This window comes from Pezoporus wallicus, unplaced genomic scaffold, assembly GCF_028554395.1.
Source record: "Pezoporus wallicus isolate ANWC-B61680 ecotype Strahan unplaced genomic scaffold, APGP_CSIRO_Pwel_v1 contig_4322, whole genome shotgun sequence".
In the NCBI taxonomy this organism is placed as follows: Eukaryota; Metazoa; Chordata; class Aves; order Psittaciformes; family Psittacidae; genus Pezoporus; species Pezoporus wallicus.
Genome location: NW_026637224.1, coordinates 2,633,709 through 2,657,031, shown reverse-complemented (window position 1 = coordinate 2,657,031; position 23,323 = coordinate 2,633,709). Strand labels below are relative to the sequence as shown.

Here is a 23,323-nt window from a genome sequence, read left to right as displayed (position 1 = left end):
ATATACTAAATAAAGCTACCCCTTCATTAGCAGCATTCACAGTTTTCCAACTAGCTTTACTGCTTTCTTTGGTGTCACTGAAGCCAACAAACTTCTTAAATTATTGGTGCCAGCGTACCTAACCTGCTATTGTCACCAGCACTTTGCTGCTGTCTCTTGTGAAGCTCAATGGTATCCTCAGAGATCATTCAGGCGACCTCCTACTACCAAGCCTGTCTATTTGTATTTCACCCAGTGCCTAAAGGTCAGCTTGGGTTAGCATCTGCCAGGTCTTATCAGCCGGCGCTCCTCTGCCTTTGTGGTCATCTTATCAGATATCCCCATGTTGACCTATCTTTGACCCAGGTGTCACTTCATTTCTTCTGCCTGTGGCCACATCTTGGCCATCTATTTATATCACTATTCAAATAACCTTAAGATTTCTTGGTGGAGTGGGTGAGAAGGCAGAAAAGCAATATATAACTGAGGGCAAAACCTGGGATTTTGAAGACTTGAACTCTAAGGGTATTGAGGGTAATCCGATTACAAGCGTTTTGTTTTGCAGGCATAGTTTGAATGACCTGGAGTGGTCTCCCCTGTTTCTGTTCTCCAGCAGCATAGCGAGCTCATCGCAGTTGGCTCTTGTGTTTGGGCAAAAATCTGTCTTGTTTATCTTTCAAGTGTGCCCCATTTTTCAGGACCAACTGTATTTCATGTAAATATTTTGTCTTACACTTCCTGGGAGAATCAGTATTTATGAAGTTATGCTGTTTCCCATAGATATACATATATAAAAAATAAAGATAGGCATTGTATGTACCCTGTATGTCAATGTGAATAAGAAAAGAAGACAAGAGAGCCAGTGTCTGAAAGTAGCAAGATAGCCATTTAAGCACTTGTGAGAAAATGTCAGAGCCTCCAATCTGCTGCTACTTTCTGTAGGTATGCTTGTCTTCATGATTCAAAATGCATTTTCACAGCCCATTTCTCTGTTATTTTAGATAGCCCTCACAGTATTTGTCATGGAATAGCATTCCAAGGCAAAACAATTTTATTTCAGATTTTCACTGGCAATCAAATTCCATTAATGGATCTCATTAATTGGATCTCATGGCACAATGACACCACTGAGGTGAAAAACAGCAAAACAACCTTTAAGGAACAAGGAGGAGAGTCACCCACCAGTCTTTAAAGCAAATATTAGGTCATCAAACTCCTGTGATTCCTCATCAGCAACCAATGAGCTGACACTAAATCCTCCAGAAGGGTGGAAAACATTGCCATTTTGCGGACTTTGTTTAAAGGCAGCACTAGCCTGACCAGCAGGCTGCAAGGATGCCCTCTCCCAATCTGCAGGCACCTGCAAAGTTTAAAAAGACACAGAAATGCAGTAATCATCAAAACTACAGTATAGAAATTGGAAACTATGACTTGAGCCAAACTGAAGACCATGAGAGTTTGAAAACAGCTATTCTGTCACATCTATAAGAAACAGGTAGCTTTTTTAAAAAATAAACAATATATTTTATATATATATATCCCAACTACATGTCATTTAACTTTGCTTTTATTATGCCTCTCTTCTCTTCTCTTCTCTTCTCTTCTCTTCTCTTCTCTTCTCTTCTCTTCTCTTCTCTTCTCTTCTCTTCTCTTCTCTTCTCTTCTCTTCTCTTCTCTTCTCTCTCTTTTCTCTTCTCTTCTCTTCTCTTCTTGTTCTCTCTTCCATTCCCGTTTATTCTAATTTTATTCTATTCTATTAAATTTTCCATATACTTTGCACAGCATGACTTTGAAAAATTTAAACTCACCTAAGGCCTATAGTAAGTGGAAAGAGTTAACTTGATATATTGATATTTCATGATCCACTTCTGAAAACTTTAACCAGCCTTTATAACAAACTGAAGACTTAAGTAGAAAAAGAGAAATTCTCTAGATGTGATTTACTAGGGAATTGTAAATTCCAAGAATATCACCATAGCTAAAGATAACAATTTTTATGGTAAAAAACTTAAAAAATCCCCCCTCCCCAAAGCCAATCTAAAATGACTAGCAACTTATTCCTGTCTATTACACTTCAGTACTGCCACTTAAAATATCTAGGTATATTTTAATACACAAGGTAATGACTACAGAGCACTGTTACCTCTTCCATAGCACTGATGAGGTTCTGAGTGGACTTGCTGATCTCTCCACCTGCAGCCGGCAGGCCACTGCCATGTGTGAAAAAAGCTGACGCTGGTGTTGTATGCCCATTCATATCTACAGAATAACTTGCTTTCACCGGACAGCAAAGTTGGTTGTGCAGTATAAAATATACCACAAAGACATAAAGACCCTGAAACAGAGAGAGAAAAAGAACATCAGCATTTGAAATGCAGGGAGCTTAGGTCAGAGTTTGAACAGAGTCATGGCAAGGTCCTATATACTGTAGCAGATGCTTTCCCTTACACCAGCAGTCTGTGCTTCAAAGGGCTGTAGCCTATAGAAATTTATGAAAAATAAGAGAAGATGCACTGCCTATCAAAAATCTGGAAGCTAAAAGTTGATATCCTGAGGACTCTAGCTAAACACACACACACACACACACACACACACACAACCATAAAAACAACCAAAAAGTCATTGAAACTGATTATTTGCTTGAAGCCACACAGTTGCAAAGCAAAGCCAAGATCCCAAGAACAGCAAAACCATCTTGAATTTCACAGTTGTCATAATAGTGAAAATGTGGTCAAGGGCTGCCTTTACAATAGGATTTGGCTGCTCTCACCTAGCCACAGTTCCTTATTTCCTTACTAACCTGCTGGCTTTTTGCGTTCTTGCCCCAATTTCAATCTCGTGCAAGCTTCACTGCTGCCGTCAGACACCAAGTTGCAGCTGTAAATTAGATTCTCTATGATATTGACAAATTCAGCACTGCCTTTCACTTGTGATCACTACAAAGGCTCTGAGATATGCTTCTGCAGTTCTCCTTTAAAACTTGTTAATTTTGACCTTCAGACTTAGCCAAGAACAGTATTATAACCATGTCTTTTGTTTGCAAAGAAACCCAGTGACTGAACTTCTGAGTATGAAATCTGACTTTCTCAAATTCTTAAGTTACATTGAGGGAAAATAATCCATTTCAACCGACAAATCAACCAGGTAAATAGTTACTAAAGGGGTTAACCAGAAAAGTACAGAAGGCAGCTTCTGGATTCTTCCTGATTGCTGAAATACAATTACATTTGCAATGTATTCTGTATTTCCTATTGTCTTCAAGACCCCTGAAACCAATTGTACTAAACAAAAGAATTTATGGGAAAGGTACCCATTGGCATGAAAGTAATAACTGCTATTATAAATAGAAAATAGTTTCACCTGATTATATTTATGAATTCCTCATGGAAGGAATTTTGAAAATATATGGAGACTGCAAATACCCAAGAGGTACGTTCATTTCCATCCCTATAAAAAAGGCAACAGCACTTTATGAGCTACAGATTCATAATTTCTAATGCCAAAATGATATGGCAAAAATGCCTGGTCCAAAGTGACACAGAAGTTAAAAGGATTTCAATCTCATCTGGTCGAATACTGGAAATAACCCTCATGCAGCTTCTAAAAAGCCACATGTGCATTCTTTTCTTTAACAGCAAAAGAGCAAACAAAAGTGGAGAACCAACTATTTTCCAGATTATTGTTTTTTGCCATAAGGACCCAGGCAGTTAAGCAACAGAGCTCTCTGTGATACATGTAAGTAAATACATTCCAAAAATCTGATGCAAACACATATTCCACTTAAGAAACACTAAAGAGGAACCAAAATGTCCTTTCATTCTGTAAACAAATCCAAGGACTCTGATGTAGGTCAAGCATAATGGGACCAGAAAATGGATTTCTTTTAATTTGTTTAATGGATACGAAAAGTATAAAAAACCCAAGAAGGACAGATAACAGTGACCACACTGAATTCAGAGCAGCTTCTGGCATTTTGGTCTCTGAGGACAAAGCCACAAAAGCTGCAGGCTTGCTTCAGGTGGTTTTATATTTAAAAACCCCCTCCAACATTAGCTGACAATACTGCACAGCCCTGTCTTTCAGAGTCACTGGTATGTGATGATCATGATTATGTCATTGTCCTGAGCAGCCCCACGTGTGGGAACTCACTCTTCTAGAACAAATAAACATGGAGTAAAGTACCAGAATTCTCTCCTTAACCCAGCCTGATCTAATTGTGTGGTTTGGACAGTGTTTAAGGAACTGTTGCTGTACCAGAACCACAGATAGGCATGTCAACACCTCAGGCACCCTCCCTGCTGCTTCTTCCTGCTTCTGCTCTTTGCTATCATCCAGAGACACAGACCCACGTTCTGGGCAGCAGGAGCCAGCACCCCTGAGATACACTGCCTCCTGTGACACTCCTGCTGCAGCCCTCGTTTTCTCGAGGCTGAGAATGAACTTCAGTATGAGAAGTTTAAAGAACTCCCATGTACTGATGCAGACAGGTGATGAGGCAGCTCCTCTGGCCCTCCTATAACAAGCACACAGACTCGGGGATTATCTGACTGTGTAAGCTAGGAGGAAGCAGAGGCTGAGTTAGCTAACAGAAAAAAAAAAACAAACCAACTCGTTTTTCTTCTCCAACTCTTGTGAAACATTAGGGCAATGCCTTATAAACTGAAGTTTAAACCTAGCAATCCCCAATACTCCTAAGCACTATACATTTATACAGATACTGTGTTGCTGGCTAGATTTCTTGTTTAGACAAACAATGAAACCTTCTTTGACCTATATTCCTATTCAAATCTTGACACTCAAGAAGATATACTTTGTAGAGGTGATTTCCTGTGTGGTTTTATTTGAAGTATCAAAAGACATTTGTGGTCTTATTCTCCCTGTGTCTTTATTAGAAACCGCTGCTATTGAATTTTGAGAAATCAAAACAAGGCAAATGGCCCTGCCCAAACCACACCGAGGTCTAAGGATAAAAGACATGAAGATACCATGGATCAAGTCATGGGAACAGATTGCCCAGAGAAGCTGTGGCTGCCCCATCCCTGGCAGTGCTCAAGGCCAAGTTGGACGGGGCTTGGAGCAACCTGTTCTAGTGGAAGGTGTCCCTGCCTGTGGCAGGGTCTTGGAACTGGGTGCACTTTAAGACCCATTCCAACCCAAACCAGTCTGGGATTCTATGATTCTATGATATGATCTTTGCTTATTTTAGTACCAGCAAGTACCAGGCTATTTACTCTGAAAGAACACAGGCAAGATGCAGATACTTGGGTTGTGTCAGCAACCACAGCTTTCAGTCTCAGTGTTTTTTTCAAAAGCACTAGTTTGAGAATTGACTTGAACCTCATCACACTTTTGACACCCATTATGTTCTTTGTCTTTTTCACTGCTACCTTTAATACTGTAAAAATCATCTTAAAGTACTATGAAAATAAGGCTGTTGGCATTGTAATATGTTTCACTGTGTTTATCATATAAACAACTTAGGCCAAGCTGGCACCAGTTTGCTTTTTCGGAGACACACAGACATTGTCTTTGCCAGCTGGACCCAGTATGAAATGCAGAGAACAGTAGAATAGTCAAGCTCTGTTGACACATCTACCAGTCTTGCAGGATGTTCATAGAAGAAACTTACTCCAAAGGGACCAAAAGAAGATAGGTCTGGGTGTGGACATTAGCTAACATCAGCAATGACATCTCTGTTAAAAATGTGGTAAATACAGACTTTGTATTCTTAAGAAGTTTGCATTTAAAAAAAAGAAAAAAAGCCTCAAAACAACTAAACTCCCAAAACCCAAACCCCAAAACTTCAGCCTAGTACCAATATCCTCTGCTGTTGCATAGAGCTTCAGAGCCATCTTCATCAGCACATAAGCATGTACAAGGAAGCCAAAAGAAACTATTGATCTCAGAGTGAAACAACTGCTAACCTCAGAGCTTGACCTGGGCCCTAAGGAAGAAGATTGAACAACTAAGCTGAAGAACTATGACTCTAGAGGATGTAACTATTATATTAGCTAACTTCTGTAAACTACGCCCACAGGGCTACTTAGAAAACATTCAATCCTGTGTCATTTATGGTTACATGATGGTAGTATTAATACAGTGTCACAGTAAAAGATAAGAGGAAAAATTGTTACTAACACATTTCTCATACAGGAAGATGAAAACTACTTCAAGCAGACAATCAGGCTGTCCCAAAGGAGGGAGCACAGACAGGCAACTTACAGTTCTTCTCAGATGTGGTGACTGTCTGAAAAATGTTTACAAGATATTGTCAGTAAAGACTGATGGTAATTTTACCAATATATACTGATGGAAGACAATTAAGCTTCTGTTATTTCACCTCAGCAAGCTGGCCTATACATCTGATCTTTTGCAGAGTTATGTCAGGGGAAAAAATACCCAGAAAAAACACAGCTTCAACAGTCTGAAGGAAAGCTCACATGCAAAAGAGTCCACTGTGACCTTTTCAGCCACTGAGGTAGGAACAGCCTCAATGCTGCTGTAAATTATACCGATACATCAGCAATCCTCTTTCAGATTTTCGATGGATACTTGACCAACCCGATTGATTGACTTTAACTGGTCCCATGGATAAGGGGAGAGTGGTCAGTAACAGCTGCTGTGAGCTTTGCAAGTCTTTCAGCAAGGTCTCCCACAGCATGTGGGTACCCAAGCTAGAACATTGTCGTCTAGATGGGTAGAGCACCAGATGGGTAAGAAATTGAACAAGTGAACGGCCACCAAGATGGTCAGGGGCTCAAGCACATACCCTGTTAGGACAGGCAGAAGGAATTGGGCTTTTCAGCATTGAATCACAGAATCACAGCATGGTTTGGGTTGGAAGGGAACCTTAAAGCTCATCCAGTTCTAACCCCCTGCCACCGGCAAAGATACCTTCCACTAGACCAGGTTGCTCCAAGCCCCATCCAACCCAGCCTTGAGCACTGCCAGGGATGGGGCAGCCACAGCTTCTCTGGACAACCTGTGCCAGGGCCTCACCATCCTCACAGGGAAGAACTTCTGCCTGAGATCTCATCTCAATCTCCCCTCTGTTAGGTTAAAGTCATCCCCTCTTGTCCTGTCCCTACTTGCTCTTATAAAAGGATACTTAACATGAGGGTAAGTAAGCACTGGAACAACTTGCCCAAAGAGACTGTGGGAAGTTCTCTATTGAAGAAGGGAGGTTTTTTCTGGTATATTTTATAATCTGTGGGAGGGTTTTGTGCATGCATGGGTGTGAGGGAGATTCTCATACACAACAGCTTGATTTATTTATTCTGTGGTGTGACAGCTGCAGGAAACTACTAAATTAACTTCCACAGCTGTCAGTGAAAGGACAAAATACATTTTACACTTCATAAGATCACATGCAGACCAGAAGGACTCATCCATAGAAAGCCTTCATTGCACATTTGATGTTCGTAGTCCCTCTGCCTCTTTATATTCTAATTCCACATGTTCCAACTCACTGTGCTGATACCACAGTATGTCTGAATTTGGAAATATAGGTAACTGCTAATAGTAGTGAGAGAGGATACAACAGACTCTAGGCATCATCAAACCTCTTTATTGTCTCCCTTTTACACACTGAGAAAAAAACCAAGATGCCTACTGTATCCCACAATTTTAAATTGGTCTTGTAAGTGGAAGGATTTTAATTGCTCTAACAGACACAAACACACTAAGTCATTAGATTTAAAATATAAGAAAAACCAAAACAGCCTAAAATAAGTTATACTTCTCACAAAAGTATTTTCATCCATGCCTAAGATACTGTACCCTGAATTTGCAGAACTATATTTTCAAGGAGAAGTGGATTCAGATAGCATCATCTATTTTAGAGCAATGGTATTTTTATTTATAAAATTATTTTAGCAGGACTTCTGGTGAAGAAAAGTAATTTAAACACTCCATTTAAATAGATCCTCCTACTGCTTCAGGGTTTCAACATTAAGTAAAATTCAGTGTACTCGACAGAGGCACTCTTTGAGTCCCAATTTTTACTTGATAACTATCATCATGTGACCGTGTCACCAAGTTATTTTTTCAAAAGTCAACATCTTAAGTGAAATCAAGGCTTGTGAAGAAAGATGCTATCTTGTGTTACACCAAAAAAAGACCTCTGTGTCCAGGACTGGACCATTCTGGTCTTTAGATGGCCATGGTTACAACATCACTATTACTTCTAAAGTTATACGCAAACACCTGCCTCACCCAAAAGGGTTGTCTTCATTCAGATCAGCTTTTGAGACTAGCTGTCTGTAGCCACTGCAGCAGAATTTCTGCTTGCTGTTTAATGCTTCTGTTAGTTTCACTCTATATTTTTTAATCTTATCAGGGTGAGATTTCTTCTTATTCTCTGTCTGGACCATACTAATTTACTGTTGGCAGCCTGTCCTAGAAAGCCCTTGGGTTGTCAATTTAATGATCAGGCTGTCGATGGCTACGGAATGCTCCTGCTCCTGGTGGTGTATGCCTTAATGCCACAGCTGACTTCCTTTGAACTTCCCTGGGGATTTCACTAATTTACTGGAAGTTCTTATGCTATAGACTTCTCTTTTCTCACGTAATTTTCCATCACTGGCCAGCTAAAGTCTGCTGTGGATTTACAACACTTTGCATAACAAGTGCCTACTGCTTTGGAGAAAATTACTGGTCTGATTAATCCAGATAATTTGCATGTTTCACCATGTTCAAGACACTAGTATCTACATAGCAAAAACTGAGTCACAATGTTAAAGGAATCATATTCAGGAAATTATAATCAGGGACATTGTACAATGCATGATATATATCTGATACTGTCATCTTTCCTAATCATTTTTGGAAGAAAATTAGCCATGGAACCAAATGTGCACACACATAATGGCATTGATAATGTTAACCAAGTGACACACATAAAATACCTAATTTTCTACTTCCTTCTGCAAGTTTCCTATTTTCAGAGATAATTATGATAAATTGCAGGCACAGTGTGTGCATGTCTAGATACCAAAAAGCAGAATTTAATGCACATTTTATTTTTCTGTATCTCCTTCAACCATATTCTCCTTTGAGAACAGCTTGAAGATACTTTATTGGTGTCATGATGACAGAAGTATATCAGTCACATGATACTACATCCTAAGCCATCATTTAACATCTCCCACTCATAGCACTCCAGAAATATTAACCTTTGAAATGTAAATCAGATCCTTCTGTTTAAATCTAACTTTTTCTTAGCATTCAGTGACTGTTGTAAAAGCCATGTCCTTAGCAGTGCAATCCTGCCAACTGGTGATTACATTTAATAATGTGACCTTGGACCTGCTGTGTATCATCAAGGATTTGACTGTTTATTTGCCATTGGGTACCAGTTTTGATGAAGCTATTATAATTCTTATCAGTCACATGTTTTTCTTACCACATATCACTTATCACAGTGAATTGGGAACATTCACTGCTTATCTACACTTTGTTTCCTGAGATATTTACTCTCCATTTTGCTCTGCAGGAAAAGATTTGTACCAGTTACAGCTGAAGTTACAAAAATTCACATCAAAAGAAAAAGACAACAATAAATGTAACTGAGGACTGCAAAAGTCATACCATCTTGGTAGGCAATATCATAAGACTACTTGTTGAACCAACCAATTGCCATTAGATACACATACACATATGCCCACATACACATACATGCACAGAAGCCACCATAAAATATGAAGAAAAAATAATAATTCATATATCTATCATTAAATTAAGAATGTATTTACAAGTTTGCACTATAGTTATTTCAAGTGCTTTCTTTTTTGTAAAGTTATCGTTCCACAGATAAACATGTTATGGATATATTCTGTAATAATGCTAAAAGTATGTGCTTTCAGCATTATGAATGCATTGTCCTAATACTAGCATAACACCTGAAACTTAGTCTAAACCACCAACTTTCTCTTTATGCAGAGCCAGTTATGCCAAGACTTTGCTGAATCTTGCAGTTTCCAGCCAAAGCCATAAATTCCTTTCCAGCAAACTGCTTTCAGCCCAAATTTAGTCAAAACTTGGCTCAGGCTTACCTGAAAGGTTCACAGATTTTGGCAAATCTTTAACAAGCAGATTTTCTAAGATAGTCAGAATTCACTATAAATATTTTGCACAGCTCTTAGCACACTTACAGCTACTCCCACGCAACATCCATTTGTACCTCCAATTTCAACCCTGCAAGTGGTGGAGAAGGTTTTGGAGTGGGTTTTTTTCATTGTTGTTTGTTCTAAGAGGACAGATTCAAATTTTAAAAGAGGTTTTCAGCTTGAAGATACACTGAAAATACAGAGTTCAGACAAACTTTCCAGATGTGCACACTGGGCTAGAATAAAATTCTGTTACTTATTTAATGTAGTCATCCTGGAAATATTAAGAAAGCCCTATTTTTGTATTTCAGCTTAGCTGAGGAAGAAACAAACACTGAGTCAGAGACCAAAGATATAAACAGTGGGACAGGCGTGATGTGTGCAGGATAAACATGGGAGAGCCAACATGCAGAAGCAGCTTGCAATTCACCTCCACATTTCTGGCTACAGTCCCTCATTACAGAGCCCTGAAAGATTCAGCAAATCATAGCAACCACACATGGTTGCAGGAGGCTGAGAACAGCCAGGAGCAGACAAAGTAGACTAGCATCCCACTGTTGCCATGCTGCCTCATTTCTGAGCCCATGGCTTTTTCTCCCTCTGCCTTTTTTTTTTTTCTTTCCTGCACAGGCAACAGAAACTGGGGACAGCACCCCTTCAGGTTCTCTTTGATTAGATTCTTCTTGTACTTTGTCCTGTGTGGAGGACCACTCTGTAACCACAGACTGCCAGATCCAATGAAAAAATGACTATTTGCCCACAGATGAACCTTACAATAAAAAAAATAAAAAAAAAGGAAAGATCAAAAGCTTTCAGAATGTTCTTTCACATATTTTTCAACTGCATTGACTATAAAAACCTAGAAATATCATAGGTCATGAATTTGCACACATGGCTTATCAAATTTTGCAAACATTTACTCTCATACTTGCTTTCCAAGGTAAACATTTATAACCCTACATTTCTGCTCACACCTTACAATCTAAGCCTAGTACTGTTTTCATTTCTTTCTCCAACAGACAACAAATAGGGGATGTTAAAGCCGTTGTTACCTCTGCCCCTAGGTCAAGAAGTCCCCTGACTAACAGTGTTAGAGCAGTTAATTCTCCAGTTATATCTGAAAGCTAGCATAGGAAAGCAATACTCCAGAGGGAAGTTATCAATTGAAGAAATTACACTCAGGGACCACAGAAACTGGCATCAATGAATACAGGTCAATCTTTCCCATATGAAAAGTCAAAGAGAGGGCTATTCCTGAAGCATGTTAAAGCATTCTTTTTATCATTATTTTTTATTAAAGCAGTAACTTCCACTTATGTATACCACTGACAAATATGTTTTTTTTTGCTACTTTGTGATATCTGACTGAGAAAACTGGTAGACCATTTATTTAGCAGCATTTTGTTGCAGTGCCATAGAACAGTACAGCTGTAACTGACTGGTGCAACTCCAGAAGCCATACCTTCTGCTTGGGTATTTTAGGGCAGGCTGGTCAGAATAAGATGTTTGTATATTCCAGCACCCTCTTACTGTAGGGAATAGCTTTTGGGGATGTTGCTATCAGTTAGAGACAAAAGCCATGCAGTTCTGTAAAGAACCAAAGTCTCACCATTTTCAGCCTCCCCTGAGTTAAAACTGACGCCAGCAGGTACCTTATAATGAATTTTTATACTTTTTATGCCCAGAATAACAGATTAGATTAGGTTGCAATGCATGGTACTGCAAGAATTTTTGCCAGAGAGCTCTGATGGTCTCAGAAGTAACAGTCTTGTTTAGCAGGCTTTGTGATTAAATGATAATCACAGGAACCTCTCAGTAGTTTACACTCCCTACTCACCTGAATGAAAATTACTGTAGATATTTACTGCCTTTCCACAGTTTTAGAGACAGCAGAAAGCAAGCCTTATTTATAAAGCAGGAAGTTAACACTTTTTTTGGTTAGGGATGCTCCTCAAAGAAAGGGAAATGTGGGCAAAAATGAGGACAAGGACTAGACGCCCTTTCATATCTGACAGGTAGGTGAACAAGAGTAGATGGGGTATATTTGGCTCTGCCATTGAAATCATTCACTTTCTTGCTTAAGACGGCAAGCTGATTTGCTCCCTCAATCCTTGCCCCAGCCTGTGCAAGGAGGGAAAGCTGTGGTTAAATAAATAGTACCTCTAGAGTTAATGAGATCTCTTTTCATAGAGAGCGCTACTCAAAGTAAAATTAAAAACAAACTCACATTACATATGGACATGACGTCAGCCTTGTATTAGAAACTTTTATTTTGATTATTTACTTTTTTCCCCCGCACTGGTAGCTCTAAAGCTTTCTAGAATTTGCATTTCTGGGTTACAATTTTCTGTTTTTTACTGGAAAAATTAATGGCACAAAAAACTGTATCGGTCTTTCTAAACAGACTGAGACAGAAATGCCACCACTAACTGGGCGGGGGGGGGGGGACGGACGGGAAAAAAAGAACCCAAATAAAAAAAAATAAGGGGATATTTGCACAAAATAGAAAGGCAATTAATGATCCTTGAGGCAATTCCATTGTCTGACTCTAAACAGGGACTCAGTACTTCTGAGACAAGAACACCACTTGGGAGAATAATGACTTTGTAGTATTTAGATATTTTCCTATGATTCTGCTTATATTCTGCCTAAACTGAATGTCAAAGCATACCAATGTAATATCAAAGGATATACATACACACATATATATTTCAAAACTAAGCAACTGGAACCATTTGATTTCCATGCCTTGGCATACTTACTGAACTTTGCAGGAATACAGCTCTACCCTTTGTCAGCAACAGATAGTGTAAGTCATGAAACATGTGTCAAATTGTCGGTTCTTCTTGTACTTGGAAAACGAGAAGTTACTTTCCCTCTTGGAAGTTCTCTAGTGGATGACTGCCAGAAGTGACCTCAGATATGTTTGCAGCATTAAACAGAAGGATTTGAACATGACCTGCTCTGTGAACCATTCCTGATATCTGGGGAGTATTTCTCAAGAGGAAAAAATGATAGCAGCTGATGAAGGATGGACTTTCACATAATTGGCAAAGCAATAAGCACCTCAGCTGCTGTTCTGGGTTTTATTTTAGCTTAGTTTCCCCTATTATTTAGCACAAAGTATATGTCTTTTTGAGGTCTCCCTCTTTGTATGAGGGCTGCAGATCACTCTCTGTTCTTTTCCAGCTCCCTTGTATGGTAATAACTGCTGTTTCTGCAGTATCATGTTTTCTCATTGCAAAACCACTGAAAGTGTTTGACAGAGCCGTCTATGCTGTGTGGTGAAGCACGATGTAAAGCAAACACAGACAGCTGCCAACTGCAGAGCTGTGCGGTGGGTTGAGAAGAGATGGACTGGAAGAAGATCTTCACTGTTTCAGACTGTTTTCACCTTACTACTTTTTGACTTTTCTTCCTTTGCACTTTCCTGTCCCCAGTGCAGCAGAGCAGCTACCAGTTCTGCCATTATCCCTGCGCCAGTCAGCCCTGGGAGAAAGAGCCTGATGCTCCCTGCCTGCACAACAACAGGAAGCGTTGGTTCTTCCTGCAGAGCATATGGAGGGCAGCTCCACCAACCTGGAGGTATTTACAGGTCAGACCAGGTTGGGAACACTGACCTAATTAGGCTCCCACCTCCAGACTGTGCATGTTCTGGTGGTTGTAACAGCATTTTGGCAGAAGTTAGCAGAAAAGATGGGCTGATAAATGAGTAATGAAAACCCTGATGAGAGGTAAAAGCAATCTCCTGAGGGAACAAGCAGGAAATTCTGTAGCAAGACAGGGAAACTTTGCCAGGAAGGTGGATTTTGAAGCAATTTATTTTAAGCAGGTAAAACATAAAACCTATAAAACCCAGTTCTACAGGCAAGTACTGGAAGTCTCATAGCCTGTTGTGGCAGTGCCGTGTCACATAACTAGTAATTATAATAATGAATATAATTTAATGAACATGTAAGTCCATAGGGTAGTGTTCACAGTCCCATTCCAGCAAGGACAGGGGAAATGGTAACAAACTGAGAGTGCTTCTGCTTTCTCTGCTGCTAGGTCACACACAGCGTTCCTCCACCGCCTCCACCAGGACAGCGGTTCTTGCACCCTGCTCACTCAGAAAAGTTCAGTTTAATGTAATATAATGACACACCTAAAACTTGACAATCCAGTTTCTCCAAGTGCTGTCAGTGGAAAACTGTAGCTTCCTGTCTCCACATACCCAGTTTCTGCCTGTCACTCCATTCTTTCCTTTACTAGACTTTCAAAGCTACAAACAGCCTGTGAGGGCTTTGTTAAGGTGGTTTCTGTCTTATCTAAGACATAACACATATTTTCTGGGTAACAGAAATACAGACTAATTTGTGTCTGCCCATAACTACCTGTAATTATATAACTATATACCTATAAACATAATTTAATATAAACTAAGCAGAAAATTTAATAAACTAAGCACAGTCAGCAAGTAAGGCAAGTTTTCCAGTGTAGATGAACTTCTGTCTTGGGCTTTAGATAACTGCTGCACACAGACCTACCTCTGAGTTCACATATAAAGCTACTCAAAGCACATGTATTCAATTACTTGTAACTGCACTCACAGTCTTAGGTTAAGCTAGGCTTACTAGATGTAAGACTAGATGTCAAACTAAATGTAGCATTACCTTACCAGGTGTACAATTTTGTGGCAAAGATAATAAGGGGTTTTTATTCTATTAAAAAGTGTAAAGACAAAACAAAGATTATACCTTCCAATATAAATTAAGGCATCAAAATACATTTTCTTTGTGTCATTATTTAGCTCTATGTCACCTTCACTGCAGAAATTGAATGAATTAAGGCTAAACTGAATTTTTTACTTTGAAAGGAATCTAGCAGGAAAATAATAAAAGTACCAGTAGTAGCAATCTCCCCAAACTTCACAGAAACAACAGAGAAAGAATTATAGGTTATGATTTCATCTATTAGTATAGCACATACATCACTAGAACTTGCAAAGAAAATGCAACTATAAAATCCAGGATAAGCATAAAAAGAAGACAAGTTGCTAGTAAAAAAATCACCAAACCATAAAATGCTTGGTAATACATTGGCCTATAAAAGGATGTCACTCATGCATGGCATTTTTATGCTTGCTAAATGGACTCTTGGCGAGTGTAATAATTAATTACTATTAATTCAGAGAAAATTGGCAAAATCTGTTCCAAGATTCTATTTATGCATAGTTTCTAAAGGGTTGCTAAGTCATTAATGTACAATATGGACATAACTATTGACTATTATATTTTGCAGGTGTTAGTAAATGCAGTATTTATAGTATGGCTGTTGTCATAATTATATTCCAACCTGCTGGACATTAACAGACTTTGTGCAACAGAGCACTTACTGCTATTTAGTAAACCTTAATCGTGCATATGAAAATTAAGTTTTAATCCAAAACTGAATTTAACGTAAAACAAAACATGATGTAAACAAATGACCGATCCAAAGGCCATGAAGGATGTGGGTACCTACAGTCATCATCTGAGCAGTGGGTCAACAGCAGCATAGCAGAGTAAGAAACACTGAGCTCAAGCTTGCAAGCTTTTCCTCTCATCACTGTGTTCCCTTGGGTCTGCATTTGTGTTGACACTATTAACTTACTCTTGGCTCCAAAGCAGATGTGGTTTATGTCCCTTTGGGATTATCTGTGTCATATCATATAGCAGATGCATTTCAAATGGCAGCCCAAAAATCCAGCACTTGTGCTTTCAGGATGCACTTTTTTCTTTTTTTTTTTTTTGATAAAGAAAATAAATAAATGTCCTTACATTTTCTGAGCATTTCTGCATTGTGCTAAAAGGAAGGTTTCACTTTCCATGAAAAGACTGGGTTTTTATGTTCTTCGTAGGTTATTAAAATAGAGATTTTATCCAGTTTGCCAATGAAAGCGTCCCATAGGATGTGATATGGGTATAATTTCACTGTTTAATAGCGGAGAATACAGTAATCTTACACGTTGCTTTTTTCTGGGATTATTTTTGTCCTTTTGTATTCTTGGGGTCAGCAATGAAGACAGCAGCAGAAGCATAGGCCTATGGAATTAACTTCTAATCCTCTGGCTCAGCACTGCTGGCGATGGGATTATTCAGTGGGATAGGATGAAGTATCCTACAAAACACATCTAAACTGCAAGTCTTTTTCAACCCCAAAGTCTTTGAGTACTGACATGATGACTGATTCCTTTTTCTTATTAAAAAAAAAAAAAATGACTGAACCATTTAACACCTACTTAAGCACCTTTTTGAAAAGCTGCATGATACAGCACAACTTAGGTTTTATGTGTGTTAAGCCAATAAAGACAATCTTTTGATTCACTAGATGGCTCAATCCATACAAGTCACACACAGAAATCACATTCTTGGCAGAAAGCTATAATCATGACCCCAGGATTTATCTATTTTTTATTTTTGCATTGTTTGTATTGGTACTGTGCAAGGAGAAATTCCCAGGCAATTTTGGTATCACCTAGGGTTAAGCACTGCGTTATTTTCTCCAGTCCATGCCTGGTGTTTTAGCTGTTACAAGTCCTTTTCACAAACTAAGACAAGCTATACCAGCAAAGTGGCTAAACAGTTTATGCTAATGCTCTTTACCAATAGAAAGGAGGGTGGCAATCTGAAGCAGTCCAAAAAGAGATGTTTCCAGGAAGAGGAGGGTCTTTATTTAGACTATGCTGAAAATCATTCATCCCACAGCTCCTTCTGCTCTCCAGTGTTACAGGGATTTAATGAACTAGTAGTACTAAATTTGGATTCCATTTAAAAAATACAATCCATTTGAAAAATCCAGTACTTGTGGCCATGCAGACTAAGAGCCTGGCAGTAATGTGAATTAATAAACTAAGCACAAACCTGAAATGTATGAGACATTAAATTTGCTTCCTATTTAACAAGTGTGCTGGCTCTACACAAGCCATTTATCTTCCCATGGCTTTTATTCCAGCCATTTATAAAACAGTGGTGATAATATTCATCTCAGAAAGATGCTCTGAAGATGATTGACAGGCTGGGAATTCAGGCTGCTGCAGAGCAGACATGATCACTTACAGGCCAGCTGAAATATAAAGAAAGTCATTAATAATGTATTTTCAGTTTTTCATATATTACAACAATCTACTCTACTGTGGTAATTTTCATGAGAAGAAAATGACTGTGAATGCTTTGAAATATCTTTACAATATATGAACTCAAAATTTATATTACCTTCATGAAAACAATGCCTTTCTGAAGTTTTTCTGTATCTTCTGTGTTTTCAAATTTCTACAAATACACCAGATAAGATCCATGTTCTTCTAAAAATACATTTTCTGAGCAGCAAAATTATCAAATTTTTTGTTACTTTAATTATTTCTAAAATTTTGTTAGGGCTACCTTAGACATACTTTCTCAGTTGGTTTTCAAATCTCCTAAAGGAAAGTGGGACAGTTACACTGTTTTTCAAGGAACTGGGATAACAACTTCAGCACACACAGCTAGATCTTGGATAAATTACTCTTTAGACTATTTATTCACTGATTCTTAAGAAAAACTATAAGGGCTCCAAGAATCATTTCATGACTCCATGGAATCACTACATCCTATACTACTGTAGCCTTTGTGGACATAGGATATCTACACTGTACTTATTTGTAAAGCAAAGCTCCTGTGGAAATGTGGATACAAATGATTCATTTCTGCTTTTGAGATCACCCATTTCTCAGTGAAAAATAAAAAAAAAAAAAGGTTTTGAGATAGGCAAAGAAATATTGGAATGTGTGCTAGGCAACTTTCTGTTTTCAAGGTATGCAATCCCTTTATTTAAAACCTACACAGAAGGGGACTAAGGAGCAGGTGTGTAAGGACAGGGTGTCTTTGGGACTAAATTGCAGAAGAGTTTCAATGACAGAACTGGATTCCTGCCATAGGAAGAAAGGGAGAAGCTTCACTCCTCGTTGCAAAGCTCTCTACAGCACTAAACTTCAATGTGGGTTTAGAGTATAGAAACAATCTTTATTCCTCCTTGACCCAGCTCAAAGGTACCTCATGTACTTGAGGTTTATTTCAACTTATTTCCATTTTTTCTTCTCCTCCCACCATGCAGCACTTTTAATAGAGCACTGCTAGTGATGATTTGTATGGACAGTTAAATGTCCAACCTGCTCACCTTCTTGCTGACCTCGTATTATAGAATCATAGACTGGTTTAGGTTGGAAAGGACATTGAAGCTCACCCAGTTCCAAACCCCTGCCACAGGCAGGGACACCTTCCACTAGACCAGGTTGCTCCAAGCCCCATTCAACCCAGCCTTGAGCACTGCCAGGGATGGGGCAGCCACAGCTTCTCTGGGCAACCTGTGCCAGGGTCTCACCACCCTCACAGGGAAGAATTTCTGCCTCAACGGCTAGAAAAGCTTGTGGCCTGCCTGTCATGCTGACCTGTTGTCTAATTGCCTGCTTGTACTCTGTGTCCATTTCATCTTTCACATTTAAGTTTATAGACAAGTTAGGGCACAGAACATCTTTTTGTCCTCTGTATACTATTCAATACAATGGAAGTCTGGCTCATTCATGAACTACATTCCAGAGAACTACAGTTAATATACAATCATAGTTTCTGAATCTATGTAATTGCTAGGCATTAGCATCTACTGAGAAACAAGTTTAACAGGTACCAAGCTAAAGGAGGTAGTCCTAACCTGAGCTTCTCTCTCAAGACTTTATCATGTTCATCAGCTTAAGATGTTCATCAGTAAAAAATACTGTAATAAGGAAAGGACAAAGCACTCTTTATCAGTAAAGGCCACCCTGAAAATTAGCAGTTCCTAAGATGACTTTTAGTTATTTTCACTTTTCTTATCTGTTGTTTTTTTGTTGGCTTTATAGAACACAAAGACGTTTCTATTTAATAAAACAATACAGTATAAATAACTTTAATACTGAAATGTTATACTAACTGAAAGTAAAGCGAAAGCAGGAACCTCACATGTATCTGGTGATGCATGCTCTGGAATCACATTTCTGTCTTTACTGACCACATAAAAAACCTTTTGAAACCAGTGTACTAATTTAGGTGCATAGAGGTGGGGAGGGTGAGTAAACCTGTCTTGTTCATTGATGAAAATGAAACGACAGAACTGGAAATAGACCTATCAGCACACATTCCCTTTATGAAGTAAAAATTCCTGTCACATAGGTTGGCCTATTCAGCTAATAATAGGTGGTTACACAAAAGCTAGTGTGAAAATAACCAAGCTTTGCAAGAAAGCAGCAGTCTTCATGGTGAGAATCACTGTTTCCCTGCCACCTTTTAGAAGTCAGGAATGAGAGAAAGGTCCTCCAAGAGCTGCTCTGCTTCACCCAGAAAGGAATCACTCTGCCTGTTAAAAGGCCATTTTTCTTTACCCTGGAACTCAAAAGATTAATCCTCGGGTGTGCTGGGGCATAACGAATACTGAACTTTCCAAATCCTCTACTGGGTGTGAAGGCTGTCTGAGCACATCTTAAGGTAAGTGTTACCATTTTCAGTCTGCTTCCCTGTTACACATTTGTTGAAGCACAGCCATGGCATTAGGAAGGCTCCAGTAGGCCATGTGTTTTATTCACACAAAGAAAATCAGATGATACACCTACCAAAACAAAGTCTTGTTTCAAGTTTTCTTACTTTTTACAAAGGCATGCAGTGACAGGACAAGGGGGAACAGTTTTGACTTGACTGAGGGGAGACTAAGATGAGATCTTAGGAAGAAGTTTTTCCCTGTAAGGGTGGGTTTATGGTTCTCTTCACCCTCCCTTAAGAAAATTTAAAAAGAACAAATTAAAAATATCAGTGTGGTTCCCCATTTTGCTGTTGAGGATCTAATACGTCTTTACCACTAAAACTTTTCATGAATGTTACAACAGCAAAGCAACATGTCTGAAGATTTAAACAAATAATGAGCAGTACGAGCAGATTTGGTGCTTTTTTAAAATCCAGTTGAACTTTGTTGACACAATGGCAAAAAAGCAACACTTGACATTTGCCTCAAAATAGAGAAAACATAATTTAGCAATTTTGATCCAAATGTGGTTAGCTCCAGCTTCACATTTGCTCAGCTCTTTCCAGACACAAATAATGCACAGTCCTCACATGCATTAGAAGGCGTCTTGAGAGAGTTGATATTAAGTGCTTATATTCAGATCTCACATTTAACTGTCAACATGTTTGTTTTGACATATTCTGCTGAGAAAAAAAATCTGCCTCAAAAATTCAATACAGAAAAGCATTGTCGACATTACACTTAAATACTTTCAAACAAACCGACTTTGGAATGGATTTACAACAGTACAGTTAACTTGTTCCTTAAATTCATGATACTTTGGTTAACAGAAGGAAATACTCAAAATTTCTTTCATGTTATGAGATCACAGCCACACTCTGCATGTCTCAGCAGGTTAACTGTTTAAGCTTGCCCATACAAATTGCAGGTGGCAGAGCACTGTGCTAGTAAATGAACTTTGAAAGTGATGTTCAATGCCTTCTGCATGCCCTCACACCACCTTGCCTCCCGGGCAGAACCATGGTGTTGGAACTCAGAGTTTGTTCTAAGTTAGGGCCAACTCCAAAAAGGGACTGAAGTCTCTAAAAAATGCCTATTGAGTGACAGGATACATTATTTAGTGTGCACCATGACACAAGTGTGATTGTACAGCTGATGATCAAGGCCAGTACACACAGCCAGTAGTGGATTGCTGACATATGAATTACTCTTGGGCTTCTGAAACAAGATTTTCAAATCCCTGATCACCAATAATACTCTTTTTCCTACTCTTACTATACATAGAATTAATCTTTTGGACTGGTAGGCTCAGAAACGTTCACAGGATCCCAAATAATGCATCACCAGTTCACAGTGGCATTTGTGTTGCTGTGGGGTGCAAAATCAGCATTGTGTTTCCTTCTTTCAAGCCTGTATCATACTGTACTTTGTATTTTTCCTGAGAAAGCAATACACACCATTCTCAGCTATATATGACTCACTTAGCAACTTATAGCAGAAATTGTTTCGCCATTAGTATCCTACTGCATAACTCTGTATTTAATGTGGTCAGATCTCATATAATTCCTATCAAGTCATTCCACAGACTGAAAATCATCCATGTCATTATGTAGGATACATCAGTTGTCTGAACCACCATAACCCCTAATTTGTGTAATCAAAAGGTATATTGACATTTTTTCTGTTATGGTTGTAATGAAAATTCAATGTAGTATTGAGATGCAATATTACTATTTTTTTTATTTTTCCCATTTTATTTTTACTGTGTTTTTCCCTTTAGTCTTAATCCCCCAATTTTGTCATGGCACTGTACCAAAACCTCCATAAGAGATTTGCTGTATTTCCTTTATCTGGATTAGCAGATAATGCCTTGAACTAGTATGCCTAACTTCACTACATCCAAATTAGATTTCTTCTTCTAAATATCTGACCTTTAATTGTAAAACTGTTGTCTCAATAACAGGCTTCTAGTTGACAAAATCAAAATATGGTTAGTATATAAGATATAACTGAACCTATGTAGTGGCACAGAAAGGTTTTGCTGTATAGATGACTCCCAGTTTTATTTCAAGGATTCTTTTCTTACTCTATTCCATAATATTTTTGAGTAAAAAGGAAACTATATTTCAATCACTGTTTCAAGGAGTCATTGTTTATTTTGGCAAACTACCCCCTTTAGGCCTAATATGACCTGAGAGTCCTCAACAACACTTCTTTACAAGAAAGCACTTTAAAAAAAAATCCGCCCAACAGTTTCTTTTAGGATAACTCTGTTCTAGTTTGGACACTTCTATTCATTATTCCCTAGGCTAGCAAAATCATTATCAATTGTACTTAAAGAATTGCTCTGACCTCACTGGAAAATACGCTTTTGCAGTTTATGCACCTGTACAAGAATTTATTTATTATTTTTAAAGTACTGTAGGAAAAAGCTGCCAAGGATTGGTCTCACTGATGTTTTCAAGATGATCTTAACTCTGTCTTGCCCACAGTAAAAGAATATTTCACTATATGAGAAAACTTATTAGGTGCTCTGTTTTTTTTACTGTTTGGAACTTGTACTTAACTTACACTGGTTCCTGTATGCAATAACATTTTTACCTACATGAGAGAAGCTCCTTCATGCATTATTCTATAATGACCATATTCCCAGTCTTGTACACATTTTTCATACCCCTTCCTGTCCTCTTCTCTTATCAATTCAACAAATCATCCTATAAATTAAGGTGGTCCTTTAATTCATATTCCTTCAACAATTATCAACTGGATGACATTCCAAAAATCTAAACAATTTCCAACAATGGTACCTGTCTAAAATATATTATATGTCAAGGATAAAATAAGATACAAAGAGGAACTTTAAGTTGTATATTATACTTCAGAAAAAAATCAGTGAGGGCAGTTTTTGCTGAATTCTTGTTATTTCAATAATGCTTCAGAATGAAAACTTATCATGGTTTCTGCTAAAACCACATTCATTAATATGTTAAGTAATAATGAAATTATGAGAGATAATAGCAGTAATACCATTCACTGTTTCTGAAGGAGTTGTTTGAAGTAGTTGCTGAAGCTGTATAGAAAGTACGAGAATAATCTTTAATTTTTTTGAATACAAGTTTTGCAAGGCCCCAAACAAGGACTCATCTGTAGTTGTTATGAAGGAGAAAACATCCTTCTTATTCTGGTGAAACATCAGGCTTGTACAATATAAAGGGTTTTTGTGAAGGAAATGTGTGGGTGGAGGAAAAGGAATGGTTCTTTTCCTGGAGGCTATTAAAACTTCACATGCATTTATTTCCTAGAAACATTCAGCTCAGCATTCATAACATAATGTTGAGCAAGAAGACATGCATGCAGAGAGACTGCTTCCTAGTACTGAAACATGAGAAACTGAATCCCCTGCTCTGAAGTAGTTCCTAAAAATGGCTAATATTTTACCTAAACTTTCTTGCTATATAATTTCCAAGTCTTTGGGTTTTATCATTAGCTCTGTGGTACTTCATGCTTTCCTAAAAATTCATGACCTCAGTGCCCTGTGGCTAGTTTTCCCCACAAATGGGTTGAGAATTGAGCTTCCCGCATGTCACATCATAGAAGCGCAGGAAAACTGGGTGGATAGGACGTCTGAAGGTCATTCAGTCCACTCAGAGGGTCAGCCCACAGATCACGTCAGTATTGATTTGTCTAGCTGAACT

General features: G+C 38.4%; 1 protein-coding gene across 1 annotated transcript in view; it reads right to left on the bottom strand.

Moving 5' to 3' along the window:
• Positions 1–23,323, bottom strand: part of ADGRV1 (adhesion G protein-coupled receptor V1) — a 280,088-nt gene that overhangs the window by 6,862 nt on the left and 249,903 nt on the right. The window contains exons 88-89 of the mRNA XM_057404316.1: positions 2,123–2,314; positions 1,162–1,339 (exon numbers count right to left, since the gene is read on the bottom strand). Coding sequence (XP_057260299.1) covers positions 1,162–1,339; positions 2,123–2,314 — 370 coding nt within the window. The remainder of the gene's footprint in view (positions 1–1,161; positions 1,340–2,122; positions 2,315–23,323) is intronic.